Source organism: Cyclopterus lumpus, chromosome 2, assembly GCF_009769545.1.
Source record: "Cyclopterus lumpus isolate fCycLum1 chromosome 2, fCycLum1.pri, whole genome shotgun sequence".
In the NCBI taxonomy this organism is placed as follows: Eukaryota; Metazoa; Chordata; class Actinopteri; order Perciformes; family Cyclopteridae; genus Cyclopterus; species Cyclopterus lumpus.
This window is the reverse complement of record NC_046967.1, coordinates 418,966-436,114: the sequence shown is the minus strand read 5'-3', so window position 1 is coordinate 436,114 and position 17,149 is coordinate 418,966. Positions and strand designations below refer to the sequence as shown.

Genomic DNA, 17,149 nt, shown 5'->3' with positions numbered 1-17,149 from the left:
GGAGGCTGGCTGTCCTCCCAGTTCACAGGCCAGTCCGTGGTGGGGGGGCGTGCAGGAGCAGTTGAACCCCCCCACTCTATCGGTGCAGTTCCCTCCGTGGAGACAGGGGGCGGAGTCACACTGGTCCCCATCTGATCACAGGCCGATCAGATCAATATAAAAAAACATTCATAAATAAAAGAAAATGTTTCTTAATTTAGAATAATTAAACTGTTTTATATAAAAGGGAAGTAATTCATAGTTGTATTATATTTGTTTATTCTCAAGTCAATTATAAAATATCTCTTTATATCTTTATATTCCATATATTTTACATATTTTAATTTTGTTTTTGTATTAATTGAATTGTATAAAACGTATCTTAAATTCATAATTTATTACTCACCGACGTAAACAGACCAGAAAGCGACCTGAAGAGAAACTCACACGTTAGCAGCAGTTTAATGTGCTTATTGATTATTGATTATTGACGGTGGGAGTCTGACCGCCTTGTCCTTGTCCTCGAAGTACTCGCGCGCCTCCTCGTAGTCGCACGTCTCCTCGTGACACTCGCGCTCCAGGTTCCCCTGCAGGATCTCCTCCAGCAGGAACATGTTGGCCCGCCTGGACCTCAAGAACACCTGGTGCTGAGGAGCCCGGATCACTGCAGACAGGCGTACATTATTATAATTATAATAAACACTGGAGAGAAGTATTATAATTATTTATTATAATATACATTACAGACAAGTATTATAATTATTTATTATAATATACATTACAGACAAGTATTATAATTATTTATTCATTATATTCAGCACTGCAGACAAGTATTATAATTATTTATTATAATAAAAACTGCAGACAAGTATTATAAATATTTATTATAATAAAAACTGCAGACAAGTATTATAATTTTTTATTATAATAAAGACTGGAGAAAAGTATAATTATTTATTTATTATATTAAGCACTGCAGACAAAGATTATAATTATTTATTTATCATAATAAATACTGCAGACGAGTATTATAATAAAGACGAGACGAGTATTATAAATGTGGTTTATTTATTATATTAAGCACTACAGACAAGTATTATAATTAGGGTTTATTTAATAGAATAAACACTGGAGACAAGTATATGTATTATTTATTTATCATAAACACTGCAGACAAGTATTAGAATGAAGGTTTATTTATTATAATAAACACTACAGACAAGTATCATTATTTCTTTATTATAATAAACAAGTATTATAATTATGGTTTATTTATTATAATAAACACTACAGACTAGTATCATTATTTATTTATTATAATAAACACAAGTCTTATAATGATGGTTTATTTATGAGAATAAACACGAGACAAAAGGCAGAATTCTTAAAATATAAACCATAATATCATTTGTTTTCTACTGGTCTTATATGACTTAAAACTACAAAATACAACACAATACATGTATTTATATTTATGTTTACTATCAGTTTGATTGAATGTTTTCCTGCCTGATGGATCAGTGTGAAAAGATAATTGATCGACACGCTGAAATCTGTTCAACGACGTAGAAGCATCTAAAAGTCTCAGACTCAGAGGTCAGAGGTCACAGGTCTTACCTTGTCCTCGGGTGAGAACCTGAAGGAAGCAGACGAGGAGGTAGAGAGACGGAAGAGACGCCGACATGTTGCTGACGGCCATGACACTGCCCCCCCCCCCCACGCACACACACACACACACACACATACACACGCACACACACACACACACCAGGCCGTTGAAGAGTTAAAGGACGTGGTGTGGGTCCCTCAGTGGACTCCGGCCTCTTCGGCCTCACAGCAAACAGAACGAGCAGCTTTGTTTGTTTCAGGTAAACAAAACATGAATCAGATGACCCGGAGCCAGAGATGAAGTCTGAGAACTCAAAGTAGAGGATGCTAACATGAAGCTACATGCTAACAGCGTTAATTAATTATCATCAGGGTCAAAGGTAACGTCTTCAAACGTCTTGTTTACTTTCATGAGGGACAAATTCATTCATTTGATTTAATTAATAATAATATATTTCAATCTAAAAGGTCAACCAACAGTCAAAATATTAAAGCAAGAATCTGAGAATCCATGACTGAAACAATTGATTTAAAATCAAAGTAGTTATTAATAGATAATAATAATAATAATAATAATAATAATTTATTGTTTCCTCTCCAATTTCCAGGAATGAACTTTTAAGTTCAGGCTTAAAAATAAAATATTAAAATAAAAATGTATAATTTAAAAACTATAGATGAGTACATTTATACATGAATATTTTTTCATTAATACAACTCAAATGAAATGTGTTGAGAGAAATGCACCAATAGTGAGAAAGTAAATATTACATGTTGGATATATTAGTTTTATTCATACAAAAAACTTCATTCATCAGGCTGTTGAAGTATTTCTTTATTAAGTCAAACAGTGACTGATAAAAAATACATGAAAACAGACATTGTTTTGTTTAAACAAATGTATTATGTTTTTCAGTTCCACCTTATTAGCTTATGATATGAGAATCAATAAAAAAACAGCTTTAACCGGAGAGAAAGTACGGAGGACCCAGAATCGAACCCTGAGGAACTCCACACTCCTTTTTTGACTTGGTCGGTTCTGCTGCCCCCTAGTGGCAAAACCCTTCCATTAATGTTGCTTTAAGAATATTGGAAATGTCTTTAAAACAGATACAAGTGATGATTACACAAGGCTCAAAGTGTGGCTCGATGATTTCTGAAGAACGTTACAGAACCAGCCTCTTGATTGCGCCGTGGTGCCGCCTCGCTCTGCCGCCGCCGCTCTTGTCTTCGGGCATCAGCTTGGCGATGGCCTTGTGGATCCAGCTGATGTACTTGGACACCTGTGTGTAGACGCCGTACTTCCCTTTGCGTGCGCAGCCTTCGCCCCAGCTCACGATGCCGGTGATGAAGTAGGTGTTCGAGTAGCGCGTGACGTGCGGCCCACCGCTGTCGCCCTGGCACGCGTCTTTGGCTATGGCGTCGTAGCCGGCGCAGAACATGTGGGCCGAGATGCGCAGCTCGGTGGATTCAATGCAGGTCTGCCGGTTCACGTAAGGCATGGCGAGGCGCTGCAAGATGGAGGACGGCTGCCGACCTTCGCCGAGTCGGCCGAAGCCGCTGACAAAACCATCTTTCTGCCGCATCAACACCTGCAAGAGGGAAGACGTCCAGTTTAAAAGTGAGCCGACGCCATTGTTTTGCATCCTTTCAGATCAAACGAGAAGATGGCAGACTATTTTCTGAACCGGTAACTTCCTGTTTACCTAGCAACTATGAAAAGCCAAGAAATAACCTGTCAAATTGTGAGGAGTTTGTTACCTTTGGACAGAGCAAGGCTAGCGGTTTCCCCTTGTTTACAGTCTTCATGCTAAGCTAAGCTAACCAGCTGTTGCTTCATGTTTATCATAGCAACATGACTGAATGAGATTCATGGTTCCCAGAAGTTGTCCCATAATAACCAACTTCATATTTACCGTAGAGACAATTTGTCTCTAGACTTCACATGTTCACCTTTTCAGCAAAGTCCTGCTCTGGTAAGCACGCCGGCAGGATGAACCTGGAGAACTTGATGGGCGTGGCCAACTTGATGAGCGCGATGTCATTGTGGTAGGTGTTCGGCCGGTATCTGTTGTGGGTGATGATGGTTTCCACTCGGTGGGTGGCTTCGGTGCCGTGATCCACCAACACGTCAAACTCACCTGAACGCACACAGAGGGTTCGGTTAGACGGCTCAAGAACAGCGCCGTGTGCCGATTGGTCAATCAGATTTACCGAGCTTGACGTAGATGTAGCGTGATTCGTTCATGCAGTGGGCGGCGGTCAGGATGATGTACTCGTTGAGGATGGTTCCTCCGCAGAATCCGACATCGTCCTCGTTCAGGAGGAGAGCCTGCGAGGATGAGATGGGACATCCATTTGTTTTACACCCCATCTATAGCAGTGGGGCACCATCTCTAGCATCTATCTATACCATGGGGCCCAATACGGTGTTACTATTGGAACGGGCCCTGGGGTCAAAAAGGTTAAGAACACGTCCACGTAGAGACAACAATTGCACCTTATTAACTCTGCTTCCTCCCCGGAGTCGTTGTGACTTCACGTCTCAGAGGGTCCATTGGACCTGGAGGTGTCTGATGCTGGTGAGCCGGCCTCCCATTGGCCCTGCTGATGCCCCGCCCCCCCTCCTCTCTACCTCCTTCTGTTTCATGGATTGGAGTTCCATTCATACATTGTCATATTCATGTAATGTGTTTATGTAACTCTGTAACTCTGTTCATCTGGTCACATGACATCTATTCTTCTGTCCATCCGGGGAGAGGGATCCTCCTCTGTTGCTCTCCTGAAGGTTTCTTCACTTTTTTCCCTCTCAAAGGTTATTTTTGGGGAGTTTTTCCTGATCCGATGTGAGGTCAAAGGTCAGGGATGTCGTATGTGTACAGATTGTAAAGCCCTCTGAGGGGAGTTTGTGATTTGTGATATTGGGATATACAAAATAAACTGAATTGAATTGAACAATGGACATCCTGACAGGCCTCTCAGGTGGTTAAGTAAACATGGGTTTCTCGTTCCTTGGTTTCTTACATAAGGGACATCATTATTGGCATGTTGTTTTAGATGTTGTCCTCAGAAAGAGTCCCTTACCTGCCATGGACATTCCCCCGGAGGACAGTCCTCGCCGTCAACAATGCGGGTCATCACCGCCCTATCGGGGATCACCAATTCCTCGAAAACGGCATTTTCTGGCAAAAGAGGCTCGGTGGAGTTGGTGCTGCCGTCCGTCGTGTTCGACCTGATGCCGTTTACGTCCGTCGTGTTCGACCTGATGCCGTTTACGTCCGTGGTGTTCTGACGAACATACCTGAACACCGTCCGGGTGTTTGCGCTGATGATGGCGCCGCACTTGAAGGGCTCTGCAAGAGTTCATGTCAAGTTCAGAGCTCAGAGGGAAAGAAACATTTTGGAAATTCTTTTCGACCTGATGGTGAAGTTACAGGGTTCTTTACCATCATCACATCCTGCTCAGTTATTAGACCTCACCTCTTTAACTGTTAGACTTGTGGTGTTAGAGTCTAACACCACAAGTCTAACAGTTAGACAGAAAACTAAGAAAACCCTGTTGAGTCTTTTTCACCATTGGAGTTGCAGGATTTGTCATCCCACTCCAGGAAGTATCCGATGGCGCACGAGCACTGAATGGTTCCTTCCACCACGGCACAGAAATGCTCGCAGCCACCATTTCTGTTCTCACAGAGCTCCGGAACAACTGCAAGACAAAGGAAATGCCGTGGGACCCCGATCAGCGGACAGTGACCACGAGAGTCCTGCAGGTTTATTATGATCAGTAACATTTAAAAAAAAACAGGTTCAGGTCTCTGCTAACGGACCCTTGCTGTTGTGGTTCTGTACCGATTTCACACGTGCTGCCCTGGTAGCCGGGCTGGCAGAAGCAGTTGTAGCCACCAACGGTGTCTTTACAAACGCCCCCGTGAGCGCATGGCATCGACTCGCATGCGTCGCCGTCTGCAGGACAAACAGACTTTACTTGATTGAACTTTGACATCGACGTCCAGAACTGGCTTTCATTTTAGTCTTTCCCAAAGATTTCTTTTGATTTGGTTACTTTTTAAGATTTGGTTTCTTGAAGGTGCATTTAAATGTCAGTGTCTCCAGAAGATTACCTTTAGTCATTTTGACAGAACAAAACAAACTCCTTACCAATGTATTTGGCCCAGAATGTATTCTGCAAAAAAAGAAAAACAGAGAATTAAATCCAAACAACTTCAAATCAGATTTGTGTCTCAGTTGGATTTAAAACTTGAACCTGGAGACAAAACTCCCATCACTTTTTTACATGTGGATCTTGTTTTCAGTCAACAAAGTACCAAGAAACAGCTCCAAACCGTACTGTGATTATTACTGAGCTAAGCTGGCACTCTGCTCCAGGCTTTGTGCTAAGCTACCTGAAGCTAAGCTAAGCTAGGACGTACAGTAAAGTCTCTTTTAGGCTTGTTGTGATGCATTTTGTGTGTTTGGTTAATACCGTTTTCTCGCTGTCTTCGAAGATCTCTCGCGCCTCCTCAAAGTCGCAGTGCTCCTCCAGACACTCCCTCTCCATGTTGCCTTGTTTGAATTCCTCTAAGAAGCTGTTGGCTCGTCTCTGTCGGGTCAGAACCTGGCTGGCCGCCTCGCCGTCCAAAAAGACTGCACGACAAAGACTTATCATGAAGTTTCCACAAAAAAACGGTTGTTCAGTGTCAGATGGACTGAAATATCTCAACAACCATGAGATGGATCGTGATGAAATGTGGTCCAGACATTCATGGTCCCCTCAGGATGAGTTCTACTGATCCTGGTGATCCTCTGACTTTTCACTAATTGCTGCCAGCAGGTTAAAGTTTCACTCATCCAGTCAAAATATAACCAACACACAACACACGTCTTTTCTACCTCACTTTAACTCCACATTCGTCCAACTTCACTCCTAAAAGTTTGGACGGAAGAGGACTTACCGATGTGAGCGGCAGTCAGGTGGAGCAGCAGGAGGACGAGGGACAGTCGGTGAAACCAGAACATGGCCCCAGATGGACGAGAGCTCGGCTAGGAAAAACAAACCTTGGTGTTCTGAGTCGAAGTAATGGAGTCTGAATGTGGAGAGAGAGAGAGGAGGAGTGGTAGAGAGGGCAATGACCTGTATTAGGAGAGGAGGACGATGAGGGGGAGGAAGAGGTGTTGACATGTTGAATCTGCTGTGATCAGACTCGGCTGGGCTTATCTGATGAGCTTAAACACGTAGAGACAATAAAACTAAAAAATCAACTTTACCAACTACAAGTCCCAGCGTGCACTGCTTTCAAGCTTTCATAGGTACAGACATAATTATAGGCAGCATAGACTGTATATGAGAAGTGGACGTAGTCACAATGACGTCTCCTATTGGTTTGTGGAAAGAACTTTTGAAGCCTCGAGTTTGGCAGTCGCCATCTTGGTTTTTGGCAGTCGCCATCTTGGTTTTTGACTGTCGCCATCTTGGTTTTTGTCAGTCGCCATCTTGGTTTTTGGCAGTCGCCATCTTGGTTTTTGGCAGTCGCCATCTTGGTTTTTGGCAGTCGCCATCTTGGTTTTTGACTGTCGCCATCTTGGTTTTTGACTGTCGCCATCTTGGTTTTTGGCAGTCGCCATCTTGGTTTTTGACTGTCGCCATCTTGGTTTTTGACTGTCGCCATCTTGGTTTTTTCCTCCTTAGAAGTGACACTAGAGGGTGGAGCTTAATAAAAGCAAAACACTGAATAAGCATTTTTAGGTGACCAAACGGTTATAAGGAACTTTTAGTGAAGTGAAAACACTCAGCGAAATATACTTTTTTATAGTTTGTATCAATGTGCCATTCATATTTAGTACTAGTACTAGTATATTAGTACTTTGACAGAGTATTTCTACAGTGTGGTAGGAGTACTTTTACTGCAGTAAAAGATCTGAATACTGATACTGCTGTACTCAACATGCCGACGTCCAAACGAATCAATGTTTATTCTGCGGACTGAAACACAACAGTACACCCACACATCCAACTCCAGCAGGGCAACAAGTATTTATTTAAAGTAGAAGCAGCCATTTTGTCTGAAAGTACAACAAAAAGTTTAAAAAAAATTATGTTTCTGTCTTCCCAGTGTAACTAATGAAGACTTTATGATGTGTGAAAACGTTGTCTTTGATAATAATAACTTTATTGATAGAGCACCTTTTGATCACAAATGATCAAATACAGCCACTTTGAGAACAGATGATTCCAGACTTAAATGTACTAAACTTTAGAATGTTTTACATTAGGACTTAAAGATGAACCAGACAGAACAAAGTATGACAGGAAATTAAACCGATAAAGAATTAAATCTAATTTCTGAACTTCAGCTTTGTTTAAACTAGTTTCTGTTCCAGGATCTCGAAAGCTTTCTCTGCTGCCTTCTCATTGGCTGTCGCTGTGGTGGGCGGGTCCTTCATGACGCCCTCCGCCCAGTCCACAAACTTGGCCATGTTGGCGTACACCCCATAATACCCCGGGTGCGAGCAGCCCCGCCCCCAGCCTACCACGCCCGTCAGGAAGTGGGTGGAGCCGAAGAGCGTGACCAGAGGGCTCCCGTCGTCTCCGCGGCAGCTCTCCTGGCCGCCCTCCAGGTACCCGGCACACAGCATGTTGTCAGTGAAGTTGAACTGGGCTCTCTGGGAGCACTGGGAGTTCTGGAGGATGGGCACGGACATCCGGCGGAGGACGGGGGACACCGGGGCCACGGGCAGGCCGCCGGAGGGATCGGCGTTGCCCCCAGAGGTCCTCTTGCCCCAGCCGGACACGGTGTGGTAGCGGACCGGCAGAAGCTCTCGCTCCACCAGGTCTCTGGTCGGCAGGCACACGGGCACGGCGTGGTGGTTCAAGGCGACGGGACGACCGAGCTGCAGGAGGGCGACGTCGCTGTCGCCGGTTGCCGGGACGTAACCTTTGTGGGCGATCGCCATCAACACAGGGAACTTCTGTTCTGGGCCCTCTTCCACGTCCAGGTTGTGTTCTCCTGGTGACGAGAAGAAACCGACATTAGAAAATAACTGTTAGGAAAGCAACTTTTTGTAAAACAACTTAACAGAGTTTACAAAACAACCTCTAAACAATTTTTACACAACTTCAGAAAATAACTTTTACTAAAACAACTTTACAAAATAACAATTTTACTAAATAACTTCAGAAAATAACTTTACTAAATAACTTAACTAAATAACTTTAGAAAATAACTTTACGAAACAACTTTACCGAACAAATTTGACTAAAATCAACTTTATAAAACAACTTTACAGATCAACTTTACAACAGAACTTTTACTAACCCCTACTCATTAAGTGCAGCTAAACTGATCAGAAAGCAGTGATTAGTTACCTGCCACCACAATGAGGCTCTGAGGGTTGATGTCGTGGATACAGTGGGCAGCGGTGACGACCCAGTCGGGTCTGATCAGAGCCCCCCCACAGTGACTGGTTCCGTTTAACTGCACCAGAACCTGGAAGGAAGGAACACTGCCGGTCAGATTAAGTGAGGTACTCATTGATCGTCCCAAGAGGATGGGCCGTCACTATCTCGGTGACCATTTGACCTTCTAGCACGACTAGAACAACAGAGTTAAACATTACATTTTTAAATCAGTCTCTTCAGAGGATGGACCATTTGATTGACCCCATGATGTTCCTCTAGCGCCACCTTCAGGATATAATTCATATGATGCTGTCATGAACCAGCACTTTACCTGCCAGGGACACTCTCCTTTGGGACACTGGTTTCCGCCCACCAGTCTGGTCTGACCCACCACAGTCTGGTTCAGACTGGTTTCCTGTGGAGGCAGCTGACCACACGGATACTCCACTGCAACGTATAACAATAACTAGTAATACCACATGTAGTAATACTCTGTTATAAGCATCAACATAGATAAAGTAGTAACAGGACTAATAATGGTCACATGATGATGAAGTAGTGGTGGTGTCGGTACCCTAAGCGACACACTGGCGCACGTCTTCTCCCAGTTGGTACCCGGCGGCACACGAACATCTCCGCCGGCTCCCGGAGCCGTCACAGAAGTGTTGGCAGTGTCCGTTCTGGTAAAGACACTTCAGGACGTCTTCGATCACTGAGGACAGAATATATACATAAGATTATGACTTTCATATATTCATGAATAATTAATGACGGGAACATTATTATCTTATACTCTCCTTGATGTTGGAACATGTTATTGCTGTTTTCATCTTTGTGTATGAATAATCATGTCTTTGACCTGTCTGGCAGTACTGTCCCTCGAACCCCTCGGCACAGTAACACTTGTAGGACGCCTTCAGGTAGACGCAGGTCCCGTTGTTGCGACACGGGTTGACCAGGCAGGGGTCGCGACCTGACCGAAGACATTTATTAATAATGATATGTGAGATCATACTTTCTGATACCAAACCGACTCACAAGAGTAAAATAACCTTTGAAGTGTAAAACAAAATGCTCAGTGGACTCCTTTGTGTTTGTTGAAAGATTTGGTGCAATAATCACTGATTCATCAATACACTGATCAGTATTTTTACATTGACAACTAAATATATTTCCATCAAAATAACTTTACAAAAGTACAAAAATGATAATAATAATAATAATAGTCATAGTTAAAGGTGTTACTCACGTGCATACGTCAGCCAGAATTGTTCCTGCACAGAAATAAACACATGAATATGCTTTATTCATAATAACTGCCCGTTTGAGTGTATTATTCATAACTGCACACTGTGGGCGACTGTGGGCGACTGGACGACTGTGGACGACTGGACGACTGGACGACTGTGGACGACTGGACGACTGTGGACGACTGGACGACTGTGGACGACTGTGGACGACTGTGGGCGACTGGACGACTGTGGACGACTGTGGACGACTGTGGACGACTGTGGACGACTGTGGGCGACTGGACGACTGTGGACGACTGGACGACTGTGGACGACTGTGGACGACTGGACGACTGTGGACGACTGGACGACTGTGGACGACTGTGGGCGACTGGACGACTGTGGACGACTGTGGACGACTGTGGACGACTGTGGACGACTGGACGACTGTGGACGACTGTGGGCGACTGTGGACGACTGTGGACGACTGGACGACTGTGGACGACTGGACGACTGTGGACGACTGTGGACGACTGGACGACTGTGGACGACTGTGGACGACTGTGGGCGACTGTGGACGACTGTGGACGACTGTGGACGACTGTGGACGACAGTGGACGACAGTGGACGACTGTGGACGACTGGACGACTGTGGACGACTGTGGACGACTGTGGGCGACTGGACGACTGTGGACGACTGGACGACTGTGGGCGACTGTGGACGACTGTGGGCGACTGTGGACGACTGTGGGCGACTGTGGGCGACTGGACGACTGTGGACGACTGGACGACTGTGGACGACTGGACGACTGTGGACGACTGTGGACGACTGGACGACTGTGGACGACTGTGGACGACTGTGGACGACTGGACGACTGTGGACGACTGTGGACGACTGTGGGCGACTGGACGACTGTGGACGACTGTGGACGACTGTGGACGACTGGACGACTGTGGACGACTGGACGACTGTGGACGACTGTGGACGACTGGACGACTGTGGACGACTGGACGACTGTGGACGACTGTGGACGACTGTGGACGACTGTGGACGACTGTGGACGACTGTGGACGACTGTGGACGACTGGACGACTGTGGGCGACTGTGGACGACTGGACGACTGTGGACGACTGTGGACGACTGTGGACGACTGTGGACGACTGGACGACTGTGGACGACTGTGGACGACTGGACGACTGTGGACGACTGGACGACTGTGGACGACTGTGGACGACTGTGGACGACTGTGGGCGACTGGACGACTGTGGACAACTGGACGACAGTAGATGACTGGGCGACTGTGGGCGACTGGACGACTGTGGACGACTGTGGACGACTGTGGACGACTGTGGACGACTGGACGACTGTGGACGACTGTGGACGACTGTGGACGACTGTACGACTGTGGACGACTGGGCGACTGGACGACTGGACGACTGTGGACGACTGTGGGCGACTGTGGACGACTGTGGACGACTGGACGACTGGACGACTGTGGACGACTGTGGACGACTGTGGACGACTGTGGACGACTGGACGACTGTGGACGACTGGACGACTGTGGACGACTGTGGACGACTGGGCGACTGGACGACTGTGGACGACTGTGGACGACTGTGGACGACTGTGGACGACTGGACGACTGTGGACGACTGTGGACGACTGTGGGCGACTGGACGACTGTGGACGACTGGACGACTGTGGACGACTGGACGACTGTGGACGACTCTGGGCACGACTGTGGACGACTGTGGACGACTGGACGACTGTGGACGACTGTGGACGACTGTGGACGACTGGACGACTGTGGACGACTGTGGACGACTGGACGACTGTGGACGACTGGACGACTGTGGACGACTGTGGACGACTGTGGACGACTGTGGGCGACTGGACGACTGTGGACGACTGGACGACAGTAGATGACTGGGCGACTGTGGGCGACTGGACGACTGTGGACGACTGTGGACGACAGTGGACGACTGGACGACAGTAGACGACTGTGGACGACTGTGGACGACTGTGGGCGACTGTGGGCGACTGTGGGCGACTGTGGACGACTGTGGACGACTGTGGGCGACTGTGGACGACTGTGGACGACTGTGGACGACTGTGGGCGACTGGACGACTGTGGACGACTGTGGACGACTGTGGACGACTGGACGACTGTGGACGACTGGACGACTGTGGACGACTGTGGACGACTGGACGACTGTGGACGACTGGACGACTGTGGACGACTGTGGACGACTGTGGACGACTGTGGACGACTGTGGGCGACTGTGGGCGACTGTGGACGACTGTGGACGACTGGACGACTGTGGACGACTGGACGACTGTGGACGACTGTGGACGACTGGACGACTGTGGACGACTGTGGACGACTGTGGACGACTGTGGACGACTGGACGACTGGACGACTGTGGACGACTGGACGACTGTGGACGACTGGACGACTGTGGACGACTGTGGACGACTGGACGACTGTGGACGACTGTGGACGACTGTGGGCGACTGTGGACGACTGTGGACGACTGTGGACGACTGTGGACGACAGTGGACGACAGTGGACGACTGGACGACTGTGGACGACTGTGGACGACTGTGGGCGACTGGACGACTGTGGACGACTGGACGACTGTGGGCGACTGTGGACGACTGTGGGCGACTGTGGGCGACTGTGGACGACTGTGGACGACTGTGGACGACTGGACGACTGTGGACGACTGTGGACGACTGTGGGCGACTGGACGACTGTGGACGACTGTGGACGACTGTGGGCGACTGTGGACGACTGTGGGCGACTGTGGGCGACTGGACGACTGTGGACGACTGGACGACTGTGGACGACTGGACGACTGTGGACGACTGTGGACGACTGGACGACTGTGGACGACTGTGGACGACTGTGGACGACTGTGGACGACTGGACGACTGTGGACGACTGTGGACGACTGGACGACTGTGGACGACTGTGGACGACTGTGGACGACTGTGGACGACTGGACGACTGTGGGCGACTGTGGACGACTGGACGACTGTGGACGACTGTGGACGACTGTGGACGACTGTGGACGACTGGACGACTGTGGACGACTGTGGACGACTGGACGACTGTGGACGACTGGACGACTGTGGACGACTGTGGACGACTGTGGACGACTGTGGGCGACTGGACGACTGTGGACAACTGGACGACAGTAGATGACTGGGCGACTGTGGGCGACTGGACGACTGTGGACGACTGTGGACGACTGTGGACGACTGTGGACGACTGGACGACTGTGGACGACTGTGGACGACTGTGGACGACTGTACGACTGTGGACGACTGGGCGACTGGACGACTGGACGACTGTGGACGACTGTGGGCGACTGTGGACGACTGTGGACGACTGGACGACTGGACGACTGTGGACGACTGTGGACGACTGTGGACGACTGTGGACGACTGGACCACTGTGGACGACTGGACGACTGTGGACGACTGTGGACGACTGGGCGACTGGACGACTGTGGACGACTGTGGACGACTGTGGACGACTGTGGACGACTGGACGACTGTGGACGACTGTGGACGACTGTGGACGACTGTGGACGACTGGACGACTGTGGACGACTGTGGACGACTGGACGACTGTGGACGACTGTGGACGACTGTGGGCGACTGGACGACTGTGGACGACTGCGGACGACTGTGGACGACTGTGGACGACTGGACGACTGTGGACGACAGTGGACGACTGTGGACGACTGGACGACTGTGGACGACTGTGGACGACTGGACGACTGTGGACGACTGGACGACTGTGGACGACTGCGGACGACTGTGGACGACTGTGGACGACTGGACGACTGTGGACGACAGTGGACGACTGTGGACGACTGGACGACTGTGGACGACTGTGGACGACTGGACGACTGTGGACGACTGGACGACTGTCGACGACTGCGGACGACTGTGGACGACTGCGGACGACTGGACGACTGTGGACGACTGTGGACGACTGTGGACGACTGGACGACTGTGGACGACTGTGGACGACTGGACGACTGTGGACGACTGGACGACTGTGGACGACTGTGGACGACTGTGGGCGACTGGACGACTGTGGACGACTGGACGACAGTAGATGACTGGGCGACTGTGGGCGACTGGACGACTGTGGACGACTGTGGACGACTGTGGGCGACTGGACGACTGTGGACGACTGGACGACTGTGGACGACTGTGGACGACTGTGGGCGACTGTGGACGACTGTGGGCGACTGTGGGCGACTGGACGACTGTGGACGACTGGACGACTGTGGACGACTGTGGGCGACTGGACGACTGTGGACGACTGGACGACTGTGGACGACTGTGGGCGACTGGGCACGACTGTGGACGACTGTGGACGACTGGACGACTGTGGACGACTGGACGACTGTGGACGACTGTGGACGACTGGACGACTGTGGACGACTGGACGACTGTGGATGACTGGACGACAGTAGATGACTGGGCGACTGTGGGCGACTGGACGACTGTGGACGACTGTGGACGACTGTGGACGACAGTGGACGACTGGACGACAGTAGACGACTGTGGACGACTGTGGACGACTGTGGGCGACTGTGGACGACTGGACGACTGTGGACGACTGGACGACAGTAGATGACTGGGCGACTGTGGGCGACTGGACGACTGTGGACGACTGTGGACGACTGTGGACAACAGTGGACGACTGGACGACAGTAGACGACTGTGGACGACTGTGGACGTCTGTGGGCGACTGTGGCCGACTGTGGGCGACTGTGGACGACTGTGGGCGACTGTGGACGACTGTGGACGACAGTGGACGACTGGACGACTGTGGACGACTGTGGACGACTGTGGACGACTGTGGACGACTGTGGACGACTGTGGGCGACTGGACGACTGTGGACGACTGGACGACTGTGGACGACTGTGGACGACTGTGGGCGACTGTGGACGACTGTGGGCGACTGTGGGCGACTGGACGACTGTGGACGACTGGACGACAGTAGATGACTGGGCGACTGTGGGCGACTGGACGACTGTGGACGACTGTGGACGACAGTGGACGACTGGACGACAGTAGACGACTGTGGGCGACTGTGGGCGACTGTGGACGACTGTGGGCGACTGTGGGCGACTGTGGGCGACTGTGGGCGACTGGACGACTGTGGACGACTGTGGACGACAGTGGACGACTGGACGACAGTAGACGACTGTGGACGACTGTGGACGACTGTGGACGACTGTGGGCGACTGTGGGCGACTGGACGACTGTGGACGACTGTGGACGACAGTGGACGACTGGACGACAGTAGACGACTGTGGACGACTGTGGACGACTGTGGGCGACTGTGGGCGACTGTGGGCGACTGGACGACTGTGGACGACTGTGGGCGACTGTGGGCGACTGTGGACGACTGTGGACGACTGTGGGCGACTGTGGGCGACTGGACGACTGTGGGCGACTGTGGGCGACTGTGGACGACTGTGGACGACTGTGGACGACTGGACGACAGTGGACGACTGGACGACTGTGGACGACTGTGGACGACTGTGGACGACTGGACGACTGTGGACGACTGTGGACGACTGTGGACGACTGTGGGCGACTGTGGGCGACTGTGGACGACTGTGGGCGACTGTGGGCGACTGGACGACTGTGGACGACTGGACGACAGTAGATGACTGGACGACTGTGGACGACTGGACGACTGTGGACGACTGTGGGCGACTGTGGGCGACTGTGGACGACTGTGGGCGACTGTGGGCGACTGGACGACTGTGGACGACTGTGGACGACTGTGGGCGACTGTGGGCGACTGTGGACGACTGTGGACGACTGTGGACGACTGGGCGACTGTGGGCGACTGGACGACTGTGGACGACTGTGGACGACTGTGGACGACAGTGGACGACTGGACGACAGTAGACGACTGTGGACGACTGTGGACGACAGTGGACGACTGGACGACAGTAGACGACTGTGGACGACTGTGGACGACTGTGGGCGACTGTGGACGACTGTGGACGACAGTGGACGACTGGACGACAGTAGACGACTGTGGACGACTGTGGACGACTGTGGGCGACTGTGGACGACTGTGGGCGACTGTGGACGACTGTGGACGACTGGACGACTGTGGACGACTGTGGACGACTGTGGACGACTGTGGACGACTGTGGGCGACTGTGGACGGATTTCCCCGTAATAAATGTCTACTTTTGTCGAATAATAAAAGTTTTAACTCTCAGGTTGCTCTTCTGTGAAATGTGTTCCCATGGAGGGTCTGAGGTGTGGATGGACTCCCCTGAAAGTGTTAAACGGCAGAACTGAAACTCAGCCACCGTCTCACCGTAATGCCGTCGTCTTCAAAAATTTCTCGTGCCTCCTCGTAGTCGCAGATCTCCTCGATGCATTCCCTCTTCAGGTTTCCTTCCTTCAGCTCTTCCAGGAAGCTGTTGGCTCTGCGCCATCTCTGCAGAACTCCGTTGGCCTCGTGCCGCTCCACGAACACTGAACGAAGAAGACGTCATTTATTCCACAAAGAGTTCCTGAAAGACTAGAAGCTCATTTCATTCTTCCTTCAAGGTCAGAACATGACGAATGAATCGCTTCTGATGACTTTGTTTCTATCTGCTGTAACAAGAAGAAGAAGACGAGCAGGAATTCATAACTCATAACTCGTCTCACCTGCAGCAGCAGCGAGGCCCGACAGCAGAATCCAGACGCTGCAGCAGCTCCTCAGCTCCATGGTGAGTTCAGAGTGTCTCCACAAAACGGGGACGCACAACGCTTTCAGGCTTCTGTTGGTCAACGCCCACCGACCCTCTGACCCGCCAACCCGGTCAGTAAATACCCCCCACTCTGCTTATCAGCTGCAAGTACACAACAAGTATCGACACTATGCCATGGAA

At 50.0% G+C, this 17,149-nt stretch overlaps 3 protein-coding genes across 3 annotated transcripts in view; all 3 read right to left on the bottom strand.

Moving 5' to 3' along the window:
• Window positions 1-1,678, bottom strand: part of prozb (protein Z, vitamin K-dependent plasma glycoprotein b) — a 3,245-nt gene extending 1,567 nt beyond the window's left edge. The window contains exons 1-4 of the mRNA XM_034554360.1: window positions 1,597-1,678; window positions 486-643; window positions 386-410; window positions 20-131 (exon numbers count right to left, since the gene is read on the bottom strand). Coding sequence (XP_034410251.1) covers window positions 20-131; window positions 386-410; window positions 486-643; window positions 1,597-1,678 — 377 coding nt within the window. The remainder of the gene's footprint in view (window positions 1-19; window positions 132-385; window positions 411-485; window positions 644-1,596) is intronic.
• A 1,075-nt stretch (window positions 1,679-2,753) lies between these two features.
• On the bottom strand, window positions 2,754-6,656 carry f10 (coagulation factor X). The gene is made up of 9 exons (XM_034553789.1): window positions 6,540-6,656; window positions 6,071-6,231; window positions 5,746-5,770; window positions 5,437-5,550; window positions 5,162-5,293; window positions 4,672-4,940; window positions 3,802-3,919; window positions 3,541-3,728; window positions 2,754-3,179 (listed from the first exon to the last, which is right to left on the bottom strand). The coding sequence occupies exons 1-9, from the start codon at window positions 6,601-6,603 to the stop codon at window positions 2,754-2,756; spliced, it is 1,497 nt and encodes a 498-aa protein (XP_034409680.1). The 5' UTR covers window positions 6,604-6,656.
• A 1,288-nt stretch (window positions 6,657-7,944) lies between these two features.
• Window positions 7,945-16,986, bottom strand: f7i (coagulation factor VIIi). Its single transcript, XM_034555728.1, is given in 8 exon segments — window positions 7,945-8,591; window positions 8,951-9,071; window positions 9,315-9,430; window positions 9,558-9,695; window positions 9,843-9,956; window positions 10,233-10,257; window positions 16,588-16,748; window positions 16,926-16,986. Coding segments are annotated over 8 exon segments (1,383 nt in total).
• Between the last annotated feature and the right edge of the window lie 163 nt (window positions 16,987-17,149).